General features: G+C 36.7%; 1 protein-coding gene across 2 annotated transcripts in view; it reads right to left on the bottom strand.

Annotated features, from left to right (window-relative positions):
• Positions 1–21,514, bottom strand: part of Vps13b (vacuolar protein sorting 13 homolog B) — a 601,468-nt gene that overhangs the window by 362,817 nt on the left and 217,137 nt on the right. For both annotated transcript variants that reach the window (XM_059247261.1, XM_059247260.1), the window contains exon 21: positions 18,169–18,313. In XM_059247261.1, coding sequence (XP_059103244.1) covers positions 18,169–18,313 — 145 coding nt within the window. The remainder of the gene's footprint in view (positions 1–18,168; positions 18,314–21,514) is intronic.

Genomic DNA, 21,514 nt, shown 5'->3' on the forward strand with positions numbered 1-21,514 from the left:
TGATATCAGCAGCAATTCAAGTCACCGATGGCTGAAGCTAACTTCTGGAAGGAGGGAAGGCACTAATTGATTACACAGAGAGGCACCCCTTTATGAACACTTACTAAGCAGTAACTTTATTGATTTCTCAGCACTAAAGTAGTAAGCCAATAAAGATTCTGCAAAAGACTTATTCACCATTGTGGTGATATTTTACTTGTGCTGAAATGTGGTGATATTTTATTTGTATGTTAAATAAAGTTTGCCTGGAGATCAGAGGAAATAGCAAGCAATTTTAAGTAAACACAAAAGTCAGGCAGCAGTAGCACACACCTTTAATCCAATCACTTAGCAGGCAGGTCCTCTGTGTGTTCAAGGCCACACTAGGGAACAGAGCCAAGCGTGGTGACACACACCTTTAATCCCAGTACCAACCATAGAGACCTGGAGGTGTGTATAGACAGGCAGTGACAAGGAAGTGAGGCGGCTGGGTTAAGATAGCCAATGAGAGGGCAGAACAGCATAGCAATAACAACCTGGGTAGACAGGTAGTAAAGGCATTTGAAAGCTACAGAGCTAGTGAGGTAATGTGGGCTGGTGGCTATTCCTATTTCCCTGATCTCTAAGGCTTTCGCCACTATATTTGGCTCCGTGTTTTTTATTTAATAAGACTATTTAGAAATTCATCTACACATCATCATAAAGTGATAGAAAAAGGGTCTTCTCATAAATGAAAATTTCTGATGACAAAGACTCATAGAATTTCTCAACTACAAAAGATTTCATGGTGACAAAAATTAATCCAAGTATACAGAAAGCTTATGTTATCATAAAATAAAAATTATATTCTACTGTTAATGAAAATTTTGTTCATTAAGAACTACAGGCCTTCAAAGTTTGTTTACAATTTCAAGAATAACTTTAAGCTATTTTAAATTTCTAACAACATGCAAATTATGTATTTTTATCTTAGTAAACTCATATGAAAATTAAACTGAATATGTTACTACAAATAGGAAATTTATATGCAAAAGAAAACAGAAGAGGGAGAAGAAGAACAAAAGTAAGAAGAGATGATAGGGAGGGACGGAAAATGTTGAACAATTACTGCCTTCCGTAAAAAGTATAATTCAGCCAGTTGAAGATGAGGTACATACAGTTCAAGGCACTGACAAAAACATATTTCGATATCTTTCAAAATAGAAATATACTAAAATTTTGTGATATAATCCAAAGATATTTTAAAATAGAGCATAAATTTTAGTGAGAACTTGTCTATTAGATAAACAAAAGCAACAAGAAACTGAACAACAAACCATGGCATAAATACCTGTGAGGGGTCAGTCAGAACATGGCAAATGAAGTGAACACAGTAGTTCTACTGTGTGCATTTGGATATAAATTGCTTTATAACAATTACCTATCTTGATTTTCTTAATCGAAATTAACTTTATACTCATTTGGACCTCTTTGCATAAGAAAGTGGAAAAGTAAACATATTTTAAATTTCTATCAATTTAATTAAAATCTTTTCTGAAATATGAATATAAAAGATTTTCACAGAGGATTATGGTAATTTTTTAAAGTACTGAAAAATATTATAGCCAAGTAATAACTTTTATAACTTGGAATAAATCCATTTAGAGAGTGGTAATATTATCAAGGGAACTACCCCCTAACAATGAAATGAGGCCACCTCCCAAGACACTTGTGTGCTTACTGTAAATACAGTGTTCTCCCACACAATGATCTGATAAGGAAGCTGGTGTGAGGAAGGAATGTAGATATAGTACCCATGTATGAAGCCCTCAAATGATACAATTTTTAAAAATCGCAGTCCTTAAAATCTGATTGTAGCCTAAAGGAATTGTGCAAGTAAGAAAAATGTAGAAGAACTGCTGAATGGTCTTATTAGATAAAAATCCGGAGCCAGATATAGGAATGAAAACCTGAGAGGTCAGGGAAATAGGAAAAGTCACAAGCTAACTTCACCTCACCGAAACCTCAGTCTCCAAAGAGAGCTACTTCCTGTATACCCACACCTATATGCCTTTCTGTTCTGTTCTCCCATTGGCTCTCTCAGCCCAGCTACACCACTTCCTCTTCCTGCTCAGCTCTGTCACTTCCTGTCTATCTGTACAAACTCCAGACCTCTATGGTTAGTGCTAGGATTAAAGGTGTGTGTCACCACGCCTTGCTCTGTTCCCCAGTGTGGCCTTGAACACACAGAGATCCAGACAGATCCCTGCCTCCCAAGTGATAGGATTAAAGGCGTATGCTACCATTGCCTGATTTCTGTTTACTTATAGTGGCTGGCTTTTTCCTCTGATTCTCAGATAAATTTTATTGGGGATCACAGTATATTGGGGCGTTCACAATACATTACCACATTTTCCCTTTTTTGTCAAAAACTATAGCTAATATATGAAAAACTATTTACAATAAGTACAATAACTATATTCAATATATAAAAGCAATAAATACATCAACAATGTCTAGTCCATTTGCATTTGACAAATTCAGAGAACATATTCCATTATTATTGTTTATTGGTCATAGTCAACATCTTTATAAAGAAAAAGGAGGAAAGTATATAGATATCTACTTTTAAAGAGTAACAACTTACCAAAATGTTTTACATTGCTATGGATTATAGTTTATTGATACAAATTTAAAGTTAATTTTGTTATACTGTACATATATTTCTACTCTTGTTTAAAGTATTTTGTTTGTGCAACTCATTTGAAATTGTAGTGTATAGTTGAGAAATAAAGATTAATAATTAGTCATCTATGATAATCAAACTCATAGTCATGGTCGTTAAGTTTTCTAGGTATACATAGATATATTTCAATTAGGTAGGTAATCTTCAAACACATCAAAGACCTACAGAATATGGCATTTAAAAATGTTTTAAAAATTTAGATGTTCCTGGACAATAAGACAGGTCTGCTCCTGGCAGCACCAATTTACTTCAAAGACAAAGATGGGCATTGAAGATACTCCATATGGAGTTTACCTTCTTGGCAAAACTGGCCATTTGGGCAAGAAAATGTTCTTGCTTGGACTGCTTGACAAAATGTTTTATCAACTGAACATGCAGGACCCACAGGAAGGTGACCACTGAACTTTGCAAGGTGAAATGGTTCTTCAGGTTCCTGTTTCACAGAGGAAACTACCAGACATTCTGCCGGACACAGAGAGAAGCAACTAAAAAACTCTAGGCCTACTGGCTGAAGATGGATGACCCAACCTTGCAGAGGAACTTTGGATGACTGTCCAGGTAGGCAGCTATCTCCATCATTTCTAGAATTTTGGAAGTTGCTTACAATGCATTTCCTGTTTACTTAGGTAATATATATCCTTCTGGGGTCTACGATGTAGTTGAAGACGAGATAGTTATAACTGTCCTTGGTTATGATAAAAGATGAATTAGATATGAAACTTTAGACTCACAAATATAGGATAGAATGTTTTCTTTAATTTTGACAAATACAAATAGAGTAAATATTATAACTGTAATTCTTGCTTGATAACAGTTTTGTTATATGTAACTTTATTGTGTTAAAGTTAAAACTTTCCTTTTTGATTAGACAGAAAAGGGGAAGTGCTGTGAGATGTTGTTCTGTTTGCTGTGAATATGTGTTGCTCTGATTAGTTGATAAATAAAACACTGATTGGCCAGTAGCCAGGAAGGAAGTACAGGTGTGTGTGTGGGGGGGGAGCAGATGAAGAGAATTCTGGGAAGAGGAAGGACTGAGACAGGAGTCACCAGCCAGACACAGAGGAAGCAAGATGTCAAGGCAGAACTGAGAAAAGGTACCAAGCCATGTGGCTAAACAAAGATAAGAACTATGGGTTAATTTAAGTATAAGAGATAGTCAGTAATAAGCCGGAGATAATGGCCAAGCAGTTATACTTAATATAAGCTTCTCAATTATTATTTTATAAGTGGGCCATGGGACTGCGAGGGCCTGGTGGGACCGGAAAAACCTTCTGACTACAGAAAAACATAATTAATATTTATCATTTATTAACAATGTGGCAATTAGAAATACAAATGTACACTACTTTCAATCTACCATATTTTCTAACAATTAACAGCTCACTTTTGTGTCTTGTGTTTTGTCAGGAAGTAAGTTGACAATTCAGTATGTTTTTATGGGCAGGATAAATATTCTGTATAAACCTTTGCTAATATACAGTTACATTCACTACTGAAACCTCTACATCACCTACTTACTATACATATAAACAATCAACCATTAAAGCTATAACAGCCCAGAAAGAATAAATTATTATCCAGATGCAACAAGACTGCTATATAAGACAACCAATCACAAGGAAGTTAATTAACTTACCCCAAGTCACTAGACAGGCAGTGGCAACAGAAATACTGGACTCTACACACAAAGCCTTCAGGGTCTATTCTTTCAACTACTACATTCATTTCCTGTCATTCAAATACTGCACTATGACATCTTATTTAACCAAATGCATAGAGGATGTGTCATATTTCTATCATACTACAAATAATTCTTAAAGTGAGTTACTTTGTATTACTGGAGATGTATTAAAGTTACAATTATCACAGTGTAATTGTAAACATTTTCTATTTTAGCAATGAGTAAGGATAATTCTGAGACATAAATTTTATTAGCTCAAAATAATGCAAATAATTGTTTTTGGGGATGTATTATCACTACTGACTACCTTATTTATTTATTTATTTATTTACGTATGTATGTATGTATGTATGTATGTATGTATGTGCTGTGGAAAAAGTATTATGCTGGGAACCAATTTAACTTAGTGTTTCAACTGTAGCACTTATCAGGAAAAGCTAAGTGTCAGCTTTGAACCCATCAAAAAAAAGCTAATAACGTTTATTTCTCCTATGAAAATACTGTTCATTTGAAATGTCATGATGTATATAAATCAGTCTTTGAGGTAATTGAATCTATTGATTTGAATAGGTATTGTCCCCATAGATTCATGTGTTTGAATGCTTGACCCATAGGCAATGACACTATTAGGAAGTGTGGCCTTGTTGGAGCAATTGTGTCACTGTGGGGGCAGGATTTTGAGGTCTCATATATGGTCATTCAATTTAAATTAACTTATTTAATCAGATATAACTTGCCAAAAAGGAACCTCCAAAAAGTTAGGGTTGGGGAAAGGTTTTTGTTTTTGTCTTTCAGGAGAATGAAGGCTAAGGAATCTTAAGAACACTGGACAAATGAGACAGCTGAAGAAAAAAGACAAATCATCCAGAAAAAAAATGTCCCAAGAAAAAGAGTAAATTGGCCTATTCATATATCACATATCTAACAGGATAAAATTTCATAAATCTTCCTAAATGTTTGTTTCTGCTGTTCTCTATAGATACATAATGCAAATGGTCTTTAAGTAGTCTCAGTTCAATTGAAAATTAAAGCTGGCTTTGGAGTTAGAGTACGACTCTCTCCTTTACTACCCAAACATGCTTGTTAAAAGGAAAATACAAAATCTCTATATCATGTCAGAAGAGCCACCTGATATGGGACAAAAAAGGAAAAACAAAATTAAGAGTCTATTCTATTACCACTAATCTCATAATTCTTTGGTTTTATTTTAACTCTTAAAAACTTTTCTTAAGGTATCAATTTTATATCAAAATTCATAAGATTAATATATTAATATTTTAAATTTTTGTCATGATATTAATGGTAATATAGAGTACTAACTAATTCTAGAAAAAAGGCTGCATCTAGCTTCCTGTACATGATTCAGGTTTGAGTCTCTATCAGTTTTCTATAGTGAATCATCACCACGTCTAACAGTGACTTTGAAGTCTCCAAAAAGATGATGGGGCCCCACAACGAAGATTCCATCAGGACAATGATAATACCACTAAGCTGACAAACATCCACCCAAAGATCAGCTTTGGACTACAAACTGTTCAGGACATTTTCAAGATGGCCAGCTAAGATGATCCAGCCTCACAGATAACTTGAGCAAGGGCTTGAGACAAGCCCTGCACTTTCCCAATATGCAGAGACTAGACAACAAATAATGATACAGCTACCCCTCCCAGGACTTGACAACCCAAAATTTTTCTTTTCAGAATACCCTAAAGATGCCTTAGCCCCCAGAGAGCTGGAAGTAATTTTAAGAACACGACGCTGACATTCCCAAAAGGTGGGGTGGGTGGTTTTTGATTGTTCATTGGGTATGGATAATTGTCATTATTTAGGATGGTTGGTTACAAGTTTTTATTGCTAATGGTCACAAAAAAGTGCTAAACAAAGAAAATTAGATTTAGAGTTCTTGTTTGAAAAAAAAGAAAGAAAAACAAAAAAAAGGGATATAGATATAAGATACAAGGTAGATTATTGAATCTACTCTGAAAAAAAACATAAAGAAATGATGGATAAAAGGTAGATTATTGAATCTACTCTAAAGAGAAAAAGGAGAGAATATGGATATGATAAGATAAAAAGGTAGATTACTGAATCTACTTTTAGAAAGCAACTATTAGTTTTAAAGATTTTACACTGGATTGGATTTTTGTATATTGTATGCAAATTATGTATATTGATACAAATTAGAGATTAATTTTGTTAGAAAATATTGTACATATATTTCTAATCTTGTTCAAGGTATTGTACCTATACAGTTCATTTAACAATATAATGCTAATTCCTAGTCCTTGAAAGTTATTATTACCAACTAATTAGGATATAAAAAATGAAAGTTAGTAGTTATTATAATCGAACTTGTAGTCAGATTAGGTACATTTTCAAGATCGAACAGATATATTTTAGATCATCTTCAAACACTTCAGAGATCTATATAATATGGTATTTAAGATGTTTTAATAACATAGGTTCTTTTGTTGTTGTAGACAATGAGACATGTCTACTCGTGGCAGCACCAATATATTTCAGAGAGGATAATGGGCACTGAAGATGAAGTTTATTTTCTTTGTGGCGAAAGTTAGCCACTGGGCAAGACAGTGCCCTTGCCTCAACTGCTGACAGCATGCTGTCCAAAATGGACAAGCAGGACACAAAAGAAAGGACTGCTGCACCTTACCAGGACAAGGTAGGAAGGCCCTTCAGAAAATCCTGCTTCACAGATGAATCTGGAAGATATGTTAGGCCTGTAGGCCGAGGATGGATGCCCCAACACTGCACAGAAACCTCAGGTGACTCTCTAGGCAGACAACTGTTTCTGTCATTCCTCACATTTTTTGGAAGTCGCTTGTTTGCACTTCCTGTTTAACTAGGTAATATTACTTCATTCTCAGGTCTCTGAGGGAGTTGAAGACTAGTTGTAGTTATAGTTTTCCTCATTAACAAATTCAGAAAAGAAAGTCGCTAAAGATGTGTAAAGTGTGCAAGTTTGAAAGACATCAAAAGATAGTTTTTGGTTGGTAATATAAGTTAGGATAGAGAGTGAATTAGGTACAACATTTTGGACTAATCAAAATAAGATAAATACTGGAGTGTTTTCTCTGAATCTGCCAAATGTTAATGGACAGATTGTTAATGCAATTCTTGACTGTATATATTGTATATACTTAGGGTTTTTATTAGTTATAACCTTCTTTTATTATTTTAGAAAAAAGGGGGAAATGTGGGGATATATTGTCTACCCTAATAAACTTGCCTGAGGATTAGACACAGAGGTCAGGCAGTGGTGACACACACCTTTAATCCCAACACTTGAGATCTCATGCCTTTGCTTGGGAAGCACACACACCTTTAATCCCAGGAAGTAATGTGGCAGGGCAGAGAAAGGTATATAAGGTGTGAGGAAACAGGAATTTACTCTCTTGAGGTTGGGGATTTAGTAGAGGTAAGAAGTAGTGGCTGGCTGCTCTGCTTCTCTGATCTTTCAGCTTTCACCTGATATCTGACTCTGGGCTTTTTATTAAAAGACCATCTAAGATTTGAACAACACACTGGTTTCCTAAAATTATATTTAGTCTTTTATAAACTTGCAGAATTTGGACCTAAGTATACATAACACAGAATTGGTCACGATATAATAGTATTGGAATATTTGTCTATCCAAAGTAACAGCTGAGCAATATGGTACAGCAATAAATGGAAGTGGTTAAATCTGGATTGTGTCCCCAACTATTCTTATGCTTCCAGTACAAAATAATCTTTCTATATGCATTACTTGCAGTTATATCAAAATGAAAAAGATTATTTCAGAATGAAAATGTTAGGCAGGGTTGGCAAAGCACTCAGCTGATACAGTACTTCCTATTCAACCATGGGGCTTGAGTTAGATTCCCAGAACTCATTTTACACGGTCAGGAGTGGGAGTGTATGCTTCTAACCCCAGCATGGGGAAGCAGTGATGGGACTCCTGAGGCTCAATGGCCAGCCGCCCTAGCCTAATGGGGAGTTCCAGATCAGTGAGTCACCATGTCCAAAATGGGTTTTCTAAAGAGGGATTCAAATTGGGTAGGTAGGGAAAAGAGGAGTGGATCTGGGAAGAAGTCTCAAAGAAGTAATGTAATATAAAGAAAGGCAGATGTGATGTTATTCTATCCATAATGTCAAAAAATTGAAATTTGTTTTTAAAAACTTCGAACTTACAGAACAACAACAAAGACACACAAACAAAAAAGGTGCCCAGGTCATGAGGGATGACAACCAAGCCAAGGCTGGCATATGTACACGCAAGTGCAGAAACACATGCATCCATTCACATACAGAAACACTGTCATGAAACTCAGTCAGCAACTCAAACAGCAATCTTTAAATCAAACTTCTAACATACTAAAACCCAAAGTTCTAATAATTTGATACTTACACGCCAAGAAAAATATTTAAAAGTCCTTGTTTTCCACAATTAAACCACTATGCATCCATAACATCAGGAAACATTGTATGTAGTAAAAACACTGTACCTCATCACATAGTTTTGAATATGAGTCAAGTTATCTCAGCAGCTTTCCTTGGTGTTGTGTTGCACAATGGCAAATGTAATACAAAGCATGCATGTTGCATGTTCAGACTGAGGCTGCAGTAAAGCTGCACGGTGTGATACAGACAAGCACTGCAGAAACACATCAGATTTACTACATGTCTGAATGTGAATTAACTTGGGTCAATGCATGTTCAGGAACATTGTACTGGTGTCAAATTTTTCATGGCATCCTACATTCAGTTAAGAAAGTGAGACTCTAAAGAAGGAAGCAGATAACTGACAGCAGACATGTGGCAAGACTGAAGGGATGAAGGAGGGCACCACTGAGCCTAATTAGGACTTCCCGGAAATACTAACACTGGGGTGAGACAGCCACGACCAGTGCTGCAGCATGGAGACAGATGGACGAACCAGCATCGGAACTAGAGACAGAATGGAAAGGATCAAGAGGCAGGAATCTTGATTTCAGCCTCAAACATGTCACACAGCAGGAGAAGGAGAGGTATAGAGATAAACATATCTAAGAAAACATAGATCACAACACATTCTAGACTTAAGGAACGTTCAAGATACTTAAGCAGAAAGCTGTTGGAAAATAGAATATGACAGCTTTCATAAAGAAGAATACTACTGTTGCTACAAACCAGTTGAGATAACAAATAAATATAAAACTGAAAGGAGAGCATTAATGTAAACTAATTGTTCTGCACACATGCAGTGATATAATGGATTATGTTTTATTATTAGTGTGTGATGCCCTTATTACACAGCATATATATGACAGTCAGGGGCAAGACTGTGGACTCAGTTCTTTCCTATCATACTGGGCCACAGGGACTGAACACAGATCATCAGACCTGAACAGCAAGTGTTCTACTTGATAACCATGGAAATGACTTAAAGGAATTTGCACATGATTAAGACTCAAAGGAAAAAAAGAAAAAATAAGATTACTCCCCTACGGTCTTCAAGGTAGAGACTGTTAGATAAAATAAGCTCTACTATGCTTCAAGTCTACACTTTCCTTTTAATGTCTAAAATACACAAAAAATGTGATCTTTACCTGCTGGTGTGTGTATACAATTTTAAAGAGCTTCCACATATCTTTGTTGGGCACATAGCACATTATTAGGAATAACTTTAATACTGTTTTATAATTAAAGTAAATCAGAGTACGTGATTAGTTTGAGATGAATTCGGGTTAGTGTCAAAATTACAGTTTTTAGTCCTTTATGGATTATCTCCCAGATCTTATTTATTTCTGATCTGTATTTTACAATGATCATTATTTTTGGTAACTTCACTTGGCAATATACATCTAAATAATTAAAGGAGAAAATGACCTTTATAATTCCTTTTTAATTTCTAATGTCAAGATGGTATTTTAAGCTTCAAGCAACTTGTGACAAACTTCAATAATGCCTGAAAATTTTCATCAGAACACAAACTACATTAGATGTTTCACTCTTGAAAGCCCCTTGGGAAATAATGGCTTTTGGATTCTGCTAGTCAGCGTGACATGGCATGCAAAATTGCATCTCATGCTGAGCCAACCAGGAAAATATATGTCATCACTATGTTGACATTCAGAATTTCATCTGGAAACTATAATCTCATTCTGACTGCTAAAAGGGAGTGAAAAGACTGCATTAAAAAAGAATTTGAATTTTTGCTGAATTCTTGCCAATTCATATAAAAACTAGAATAACTGACTTATTCCAAAGAACTTCATATTCGAGACACTTGCAATGTACTTATCAACACCACAACGTGTTTTCAAAGAACTTCATAGTTAACTGACATTATAGTTCAAATCACTTTTATAATGACTCAAGTTCATGGATTTCTAGGAAAAAATTTACAATGAAACAGATAAAGCTGAGAAATAAATTATAAATTATACAAACAAGAGCTGAGCTGTTCAAAATTATATATATCCTAATTCCTGTCCCCTGGCTGAATAAACTCTACGCTAAAAATCAAAATAGTAAGGCAGACTTTCAAAGCCTGTGATCCCAGCACTAGGAAGCCTAGAGGCCAAGACTGCAAGACCACAAATTCCAGGCAAGGATGAGCTACAGAGCAAGACCCCATCTCAAAAAGTCATGGTCTGGAGCTATAGCACAAGACCCCCATCTCAAAAAGTCATGGTCTGGAGCTACAGCTCTGCTATAGGACACTTGGTGAGCATGCTTAAGCCCTGGCTTTGATCCTCAGTGGGGGACTTGTAAAGTCCCTAGTCTGGCTTAAGTATAACATGCCTAGTTTAGATTATATCCTCAATCTCTTATAGACATGTGTATAGTACCCACATTATTCAGCTCTTCTCAGAACAGGATGTGTGACTGCAGCATATGTTATCTGCTCATTTTTAATTATGCTATACCTAATTATAAAATGAAACATTAGTAGAAACAAATTGTAATTGCTCACAGAAATTGCACTTATGAGCCATATTTCTGCTGTCTTTTCATTTTCTGGTATTGTATGTCATGATAGTTGGATACACAACTGTGATAACAGTGGACCAATCATAACAACTAATCTCTTGTACATAACAATTATGCAAGAATGGACACACGATCCAGGACAAGTCAGGCAAATCCTCCCCAGGCATACTTCCAATGGACACTAAACAAGATCTGTTTCTCTTTAATCACAAAGCATTAGGTATGTGAGCTCAAGGTTATCATAGCCATGTTATCAGACTACTACAGCCAAGAAACTTATGAACAATAAGAGAAAATCAGGCCATGAAAAGATAAAGTCCTCCTCGGTGCAGTCTCTAGCACTACTTCATGCCCAAGATCTGATTTTCCTGCTGATCATTTTAGTTATGGAAATCAATAAACACCCTTCTTCCTTTTGATTATTGTTTCTTTCTTTTGTGAGTAATCTTTCTAATTTCAAACTGTTTATTCTCAGTAAATAATGATTTATCAACCAGTAGACAATATGCTATAGATGTACATTCCCCATCTAGCATTTCATTGTCCAGCTCGCACAGATCTCCAGATGCCTGTACATCTCGGGGCTTGTCTCCCAGCCTTCCTTCCTAAGGAACTAGTCACACTATGCGATCCTATTTAATCTGAATCTCAGACTTCCTGTTTCAACATCCACTAGTCATTATCGTCCTCATTCTGCCTACGCCCACAAATTTAGAGGTGCTATTGACTTTTTACAGTCCTCTGATACTTTCTTTACCCAGTCAATATGCTTCACAGATTAACTTGGCTCCATGGAACATGCAAAATGTGCTTTTGACCCTACGGGATTCTTTTATCTTTGTTGCTTGTAGTTTCAAGAAAAGCTGTAGAATATTCTAGAAGTGTAACATCCTTGAGCCAGATTAGAGGATATCCCTTTCTCTGGAGCATTGAAGTAGAAGGTAAATAGTGTTAGAACACTGTTAAATCACTGCAATGTTATAGCTATAAAATTACTATAAGGCTGAGGATTCCAGAATCTAAGACCTGTTTGAGAGCTATAACACTAGAAGGCCCTGCCTGCTGTTTGTCTCCTGCAACTGTTTACTGGAACTAGAATCCAGAGATTGTAATGACTCCCATGTACCAGAGACGCTGGTTGTAAAGCCAATAACAATATGCCTCACATGAATGCTAAAACCATAACTCTGGGTTCTAAAGACTGAAAGAATATGTCCTGGCTCTTGGGGCTTAGAACACAGCATGTAGGTCTTCAACCAGTCTTGGGCTCTCAGGATTTACCAACTTCTCCACACATACTTATTGGAGCACATTTAAAAAAAAAAAAAAAAAAAAGGAGGAGGAGGAGAGGAAGAGAGGAGGAGAAGGAGAAGGAAAAGAGAAGAGTAACATCTTAAGTTAGGGAAGGACTGACTAGAACAGCTATGCTCTGTTCTACTTCACATTCAATATAGGATCTGCCACTGCTTTAATTAGCAAGTCATGTCAGCTTAGGGGATAAAATGTAGAGTGGGCAGGTTTCAGTTCCAATGGGGCACACACTGATGAGGAACCAGATCTCCTTGACAGGTGTCCTGCCCTCTTAGACCCTGGCTCCTGAGAAATTGTATGTTTGTGTTGTTTCTTGCCGCCTATCTGTACAGCCCTTGACCTTTAACTAACTGTATACAAGTTAGTGACTGACAAGCAGACGGCCTAGTATCTGGACCTTCTTAATTAGGAAGAAGTTTATTCTACATAACTCTAAAAATCCAGATAATATTTAAAAAATAGCAGTTTCCTTTAAAATAGGTATATAAAATACAAATCTATAAACAGAACTATTATCGAGCAAATTATTGAAGCATCTATGTATATTTTACCTAAATATGAGAAAGATATGCAGTTTGTTGATATTAAATAAAATATACTGACATTAGAGCTGTTCCTATGTCAAAAAGCCAAAGATAAAAAGGTGTTAAGTCACAAGGCTGTCAAGATGGCTGGAGAGTTAATGTACTTGCAATTACCACTTACCTCCCAGTAAATAATAAATATATAAATGTAAAGAAAAAAAAGGGAGTATCTTTAAAAATGCTTTTAAAACAAAATTAGGCCAGTGAGATAGTTAGCAGGTAAAAACACTTACCATCAAGCCTAAAGACTTGAGACCAATCCCCATAAAGACTTGAGACCAATCCCCAGACACAACAGAAAAACAACAACTCCCCAAAGTTGTCCTCTGACAGCCACACACATGCTGTGAAAGTGCCACCCTTTCCCACATACACATACATGCAGAATTAACAAATAAACGTAAGAGACGCAGAACCCATGTAAATGTTCCATGAGCACTGCAATCCTCTTGGAACTGCAGCCTCTAATGGTAGAGACAGGATCTCCAAAGCCAACTGCCTAAGGAGACTTTAGTGCCCTTACAAATGATCGTCAGTATATCGGAGGAAGAATGAACATTCAAAAGAAGGAAATGGCAAGCGCCCTTCAGTTCTTCATTCTTTTTTTCTCAGATAATTAAAATTTGTTTCACTGGTGATGGCTAAGCAGCTTTACAAATTTTATTAACTATCTTTAACTACAGTTGTCTCAATATGTATGCACACATTTAAAAGATTCCTGTGGTGCCAGAGAGATATCTTAGTAGTTAATAACAGGTGCAGTTTTCACTAAAGACCTGAGTTTTATTCCCAGGAACCATACTGGGTAGCTTAGAACTGCCTGGAACTCCAACTCTGAGGAGACCTGGATGCCTAGATGAGCACCTATATCCATGTGCACATATCATCCTGCTATAGAATATTCCTTTACATTGTGTAAAGATGTGTCATTGTGAGTGGTTTAACAAAGAGCTGAATGGCCATTAGCTAGGCAGGACTTCTACGGACAGAGAACTCTGGGAAGAAGAAAGGAGGAGTCACCAGCCAGACACAGAATAACCAGGATGGGCATAATCGAGACAAGGCAACAAGCACATAGAAGAACGTAGATTTAAAAATATGAGTTAATTTAAGTTATAAGAGCTACTTAGAAACAAGCCTAGGCTAAGGCCAAGTTTTCATAATTAATAATAAGTCTCTGTGTCATTTTTTGTGAGTTGGCAGTCCAAAAAGAAAAGTCTGGTTACATTATCCCCCACACAAATATACACACAATGAAAAAAATAAAACCTTAAAAAAGAGACATGGGAAAGAAACATACCCAAATACAAAGCCTAAAGATAAAATTAATTTGTTTTAAAAAAGAGCAGCCCTTTGCCGTTGGATTGAAAATATACATCTTATATTTGGAAGATGGAAATTCCTTAGCTTGGTTTCAACAAAATGTTCCAAAATGTAATTAATTAAACTGAAAAAAGTATCCTGAGAACATTCTATTATACTCCTAGATCAGTGCCTCACTGGGGTATATTTGACTCAGAAATAAAAATAATTTTCTTATAATTTACAAATGGAGACAATCACATTGATAAACCTAGTTTTGACTGAGTTTTCCACTGCCTTCCCCAGTATTTCCCAGTTGTTTTAGTACTAAATTATGTTGTGTCAGGTATCACTTCTGTAACTCTGAACCTGTTGTACAGCACACTATCCCCACGCCGAAGAGTCACCACTTCAATATTCAGCTGGGCGCATTAACTGTTGATATTCCCTCTTAGACGGAGGCAGCGAGGAGAGTCATGGGACTCTCATCTGAGTATCCATCCCGTCATCTCAACAACTGGATGCAATTCTGCCCCAATTACGGGGGCCTCGGAGTCTCTGGGATGAGTCAGACAATCTAGGCTGGGCAAGAGTAAGACTGGGGCTCCATCTCTGCAACCATGCGGGAGTCGTCTTCCATGATGGGGGCAACTTTTCAGTGACGCTGCTTCGGGTCACCATGCTCGGTAAGTAAGCCTAACAAACTCACTGATTCTTCAGAGTGAATTTTGGATAAATGGAAGTTTGGATCATCATTATAATCTACAGACGAACAGGGTCTCTGTCTATACCCCAACGGAGAAAATTCTTGAAACACAATCTTTTTCTAGTGTAAGGCAGAAAACATTTTTGCACTACATTTTATCTCAGAGAATAAATTCAACAGTACATTACACATTAATGTCCATCTTCAATTCTTTAATATTTTCAAATGAAATTAAATGCCTAATTAATTACAAAAGAATAGAACTTTAAGCTAAACTGCATGATTAAAGCAAGTAACTAAAACATATAAATTCACAAAAATGTAGTTTTTAATGCATAATACTAATTCCACACTATAATCAGGAACATATCTGTTCAAATTCAAACTTAACCAAATTAAGGATGGCCTGAGAACTTTGAGATGAGTTGTTGTTGATGGATACTGATTGGAGTGGCATTACTCATTTTGCTTTTAATCAAGTTACTAAAATTAGATATTAAAAAAAGTCATAGAATCCACATTTACAGAAATTGGCAGTCTCCCCAGTTAAAATTGTCCTAGAAAAGTGCATTGCCTATGACTAGAATGATTCCTTTATTATATAAATAAAGTATAGACTTTAGAATGACATGTTAAACTAATAAAAAAAGGAACAACAGAAGGGAAGATGCCACATTTTATCACCGTAGAAGAACTCTATGTATGTAAAAAGAAAAAGGCTTATACCTTCATAAAATTAGTCTCACCATCTCCATAATAATTTGAGAAAACCCAATATTTAGGCCACAGAAGTATTTGTTTGTAGATTGAATGGTAAGTAAATGGATGATACATATTCTTTTATCCCTATCTCAATGAAGATGTCATTTTTTTTTAATGTTAAATTCAAATTGCCTGCTAATTCTTCCATGCTGTTTCTCAGTGTGTTCTTACTGATTGATTTCTTCCTTGCCATAGTTTCTGCCTGATTTTATTGTTGACATCATAAGTAATATATAAACATCTAAGATAAAATTCTAATTAACAATTGCACAATATTATGTTTTCAGAGTTTTTATGTTTATTGCAGATATTTTATCATCTTCTAAACACTGGACAAATGCATCACACCATTAGGAATTAATTACTAGGAGGACAGAGATCTTCCTGAAGAGTACAGAAAATCCTGTACTGCTGTGCTGTTAATATATTCCCAGCCTTTTAGCACATGCCCTGCTGCCTGGCTTACACAAGAATAAAAGAAGACACACACTGCTTCTTGTTGAAATTAAAAAGCCAAATCAAACCCAGTGCTTTGGTATCACCATGCTTTGGTCATCATGAACTAAAAATGCCACACAATTTCATTAGAGACAAACTTGTGATCAACACTGCATCAGTGGCTAAAAATATAAGACTAACACTTCTAGTAAGAACCGAGGCATAAATCTTGAAGTTGTGGTATGCACCTGTAGTACGGGTAACTGAAGCAAGAGGATGGTATGAAGTTGAGAATTGCCTTGGCAACAGAAAAAAAAAATCATCTCATTAAAAAGAAAAACAAGAGTCGGGGAATTCATTTCTCCATTGTACAAGGCAAGTAAAAATTAGATATATGCAAATGACCATAAATTATAAATAACTTTCAAATTCATTAATTTATTATACAATATAAATAAAAATGATGAATACACACTAATATGTGTAGTGTATGTTCAAAGAAATCTGATTTGTCTTCAGGCCAACTCCACGAGATAAGAATCCATACACAACACTGCTTGGGTAACAAAGAACCAAAGACTTGATAGCCCAGGGACTTAGCGTAAAAACAAACACTACTGTTCCAATAATAATAATAATGATTCCTAATGACATTTTGCTACACTTATAGATCATAGATCTAGTGCCTTGTTCGGCCATCAGAGAAACTTCCTCCTACAGCAGATAGGAACAAATACAGAGACCCACAGCCAGACACTATGCAGAGAATAAGAGACCAAATGCCTCCCTCAAGGCACAAGGAACCTTGCAGAAGAGGAGGCAGAAAGAGTATAAAAGCCAGAGGGGATGAAAGACACCAAAAAACAAGGCCCCCTAAATCAACATGAGCAAAACTCATGAACTCACAGAGACTAAAGCAGCATGTCCAGCGGCTGCAAAGTCTACACAGGTCCTTTGCATATATATTGTGGCTTCCAGTTGAGTGTTTTTATAGGACTCCTGAATGTGCTCTTGGGTTCTTTTCCTTCTGTTTGTTGGTTGTGTTCAATTGCAATGTGTTAGTTTTTGTTTTCTCTTTTTTATTATTAACTCTTAGAAGCCTATTTGTTTCCTAATGAAAGACAGAAATGGAGTAGATCCAGATGGGAGGAGTAGAGGGAAGGGAAACAGTAATCAGTATATATTAGGTAAGGAAAATCTATTTTCAATTAATGGAAAAAGAAAGCAAACACTATAAATTAATTAAAAACTTTAAAAATCAAATTTTAAGTTAAAAAATGTTTATTCTCAAGGAACATTATTGCTACCATATTTGCCTCCCAAGAGAGGCAAAAGTGGTAGGCATCTGAGAAAGAGGATGCATAATTCACAAACAGCACATTATGCCCATGGTATTCAGCATCTATAAATCTTCAAGTATACTTAGAAAGCATGAGAGTTCTAAAGCTAGGGAGAACTAAACACAGAACCCCTCTCCAAGACAAAAACAACAACAATACCACAGTATAGACCAATCATTTGAAGGGGAAAATAATCACTGTACTATTTATTTTTATATTATATAGAGAATAATGACTAATCATGTAAATTGTGTTTAATTTTTCCTCCCTCAATAATTAATATTATCTTCTAATTAAAAACATGGAAAAGAATAATAAGGTAAACTAATCCTCAGAAAATTGATACATCTGTTCCTCACACATACCTGTGACGGTTTTTGTTTTTATAGGGCTGCTGGCATATTCTGAGGCTTGGTATGACTGCTGCTTTGCCAATGGGGCACTTCCAACAGAGAGCTCCTCTTCTTTCCTCCTGTTTACTGAAGGGACAAGAGGAACTGCTACCACAGGCTGCAAAGGAAACAAACAAAGGAAAATGAAGCAACGAAGGGCAGAGATGGCATCACTAAGCACACTCTTTTAGAAGCTGGGTCTGAACACTGTTGTAAATCACAACATCTCTCTCTCTCTCTCTCTCTCTCTCTCTCTCTCTCTCTCTCTCTCTCTCTCTCTCTTGTTTCTCTCATGTGTTAGGTAATCCCCATTTTTACTCAGGGAATATATTACAATACTACTAGAGGATTTCCTTCACAAGAGACAGAACCAGCCCTGCCTATCTGTAAGTTCCGGATCTATGAGTTTGGCCAACTGTGGATCAAGCATATTCAGGGCAGAATGCAACTATACTAAACTTACAGAGGTCTTTTCTGGAACACGCCTACAGAGCATTTACATTGCATTAGGCATTATTATTGGTACTCCAGAGCATGGCAGGATGTGATTAGGTTGGGTGGGAACATTCTATGTCATTGCACATAGAGAACTCAAGCATCAACACACTTTAGTTCCTGGAACCAATAGTCTTTCAAGGATCCCAAGAGACAATGGTACTAGTTTTTTTCCATACAAATACTTCATATAGTGAAGTTTAATTTATATGTTAATAAGAGGTTAACAAAAGAACATAATAACAATACTGCAATAGCAATTAATCAAAGCTTATGAATTAGTTATTTCTGGAATTTCCCATATAGTATTTTCAAAAGAGGGTTGAGAATTCCGTATGAAAACCTATAAGGCTATAGGTTAGCATAGATTGTAATGAGAAATATAAACATAATACTGGGAGACCAAATCAAATCTAAATTCCCAATGTGAAAGTGACAACTAGGAAATAATGTTATTGGGAATGGGGGGGATAACTATTGATTATATGAACAGTCCAATTTTTGAAGGAATTTTGAGAATTCTATTTTGTCGTCTGATGAAGCGATAATCACAGCATATTTAAGGAACACAGAACACCACTGAAAGTTAGAAAAAGCTGGAAAGCATTAGGATTCTTTACTGAACACATGAGTCAGGGCTGGACAAGGAAGCAGCCGTTTCTTCTTTATTCAGTGAAATAAAGTCTGATGTTACTGCCAGTGACGTCCAATACAAACCTGTCAGATTTTTGGCCAAAAAAAAAAAAAAAAAAAAAATGCTTTTGCTGTAGAATGAAAGATCAATGCTGAACTGCATGAGTCATCAAATACGGGGCTTTAGCCACAACTGAGAAGGAAAGTCCAGCTGGGGAAACAAGGGATGACAGCTATGATAAGCCTGGTGTTTGGTATAAAACAGTACATGCAGCTGGCTGTGGTGTGGTTCCCACAACAACAACGTTTCACAAACCAGCACTCAGGAAAATGAAGGTAAGTGGAAATCTATCCTAAGAATAAGAAAAAAAAAAAAACTGAAAATGTGAGGACAAAAATATTTTGTACCTGATTATAATAAAGTATTTAATATGTTAATTATGTTGAAAGTTTATTTAACACTTTAAATAGTTAGAAGGCATGGTGGCATATGCCTGTAATTCCACCACAAGGGACTCCAAGGCAGAAGAACTGAGTTCCAGGCCAGGGGCCTGATGGACCCATCAGCTGTTGCCCATCATTTATATACCTGAGAGAAAATCAAGCGCTCCGAGAATTATAATCATATTAAGTGTGGGAGCCCGTTCTCGGGTTCCTTGTGGCTTTACCCAGCAGGTCCACATAGAGGATGATTAGACCACGGGCCTGAGTGCAGGTGTCTGAGATGGTCTGCACTTGCCTGTGCTGGGGGAGGAGGTCTTTTGCTCCACCCCTTGGCGTCTCTATAAAAACCCTGGGGCAGAGACAGTCGGGGCCCGTTGGAATAGGTTCCAGGCCCTCTCGAGGCTATCCTTTATTTTCTATCTGTTTATCTCCGCGATATTCTCCGCAATAAATCCTTCTATCTAATATTTCCTGCTGCTCGCACTCAAGAAAACTCTGGGGAACTGTGGGGGTGGTTGGGTAAACGCCCCACAATTAAGGATTAAAGTGAGGATGTTTCTAAAAATGAGAACAAAGACATGAAAGTAAGTCCTAGCAGAAAGGATGGAACACTTAGGTAAGACTGACTGAAGTCACAGTGTGGGTGCACCCAACAACAGACAAAGGACAACCATCCTCGGGCAGATTCCACTTCAGTATGTTGACACAGTAAAACCCTTTAGAGGCCCTCCCAACACCAGACTACAGTAAACGTTCTCAGATCCAGGTCTGTTCACAACCGTTTCATGCACTTCCTCGCTATCCTTCAGGATGAAGTCTCAGTTACCAGCACCGAGGATTCCAGACAAAAGCTTTTAAGAACTGTGTTCTTATTTTTGCTGGTGTCTAGAACAGTTTATTCAGGCCCAGAATCCTCCTTGCCACGATTCTCACTTCCCTGACTTTGCCCAAATATTCAGGAAGGAACAAGCTTCTGTCAGCCTCGCTCTTGTGGCACACACTGTAACCTACCCCTTCTTCTCACAGACCATCTGCTTAGGAAAATTTCCTCTTGCCTTCACAGGCACAGCCATCACCAAAACGGGCCTTTTGGTACTCTCTGATATTCTCAAATGTACTAAATATTCTAGAGGGATGGAAGCTTTTAGTGACACCATTTTTCAGTCTTGGTGTCTAGCAAGCAAACACTTGTTAAAATGAAGAGTAAACAGGAGATATGGTGTAGACATTCAATCAAGATAAAGGACTGGCAAGACTCTAAGGACTGCTACTTGGGAGCTGTAATGCAGCTAGGGGTGTGGCAGAACATGTGCACAGCAAGATGAGGCTACAGTGTGACCCAACACCAAACAACAGCAACTAAATGCTCCTCGGATTGAACAGACTGATCTTATGAAATTATAGATTCATCTGTTGTTGGGGATATCTTTCTGTATGCTGTGAATGTGTTGCTCTGATTGATTGATAAATAAAATGCTGATTGGCCAGCAGCCAGGCAGAAAGTATAGGATAGGCAGGATAAGCAGAGAGGAGAATTCTGGGAACAGGAAGGCTGAGTCAGGAGTCGCCAGCCAGACACAGAGGAAGCAAGATGTGAAAGTACCGGTAAGCCACAAGCCACGTGGCAAGTTATAGATTGATAGAAATGGGTTAAAATATAAGAACTAGATAACAAGAAGCCTGAATCATTAGGCTAAACAGTTTAAATAATACAAGTGTCTGTGTGTCTGAGTGGCTGCAGGCCAGG

Source organism: Peromyscus eremicus, chromosome 20, assembly GCF_949786415.1.
Source record: "Peromyscus eremicus chromosome 20, PerEre_H2_v1, whole genome shotgun sequence".
In the NCBI taxonomy this organism is placed as follows: domain Eukaryota; kingdom Metazoa; phylum Chordata; class Mammalia; order Rodentia; family Cricetidae; genus Peromyscus; species Peromyscus eremicus.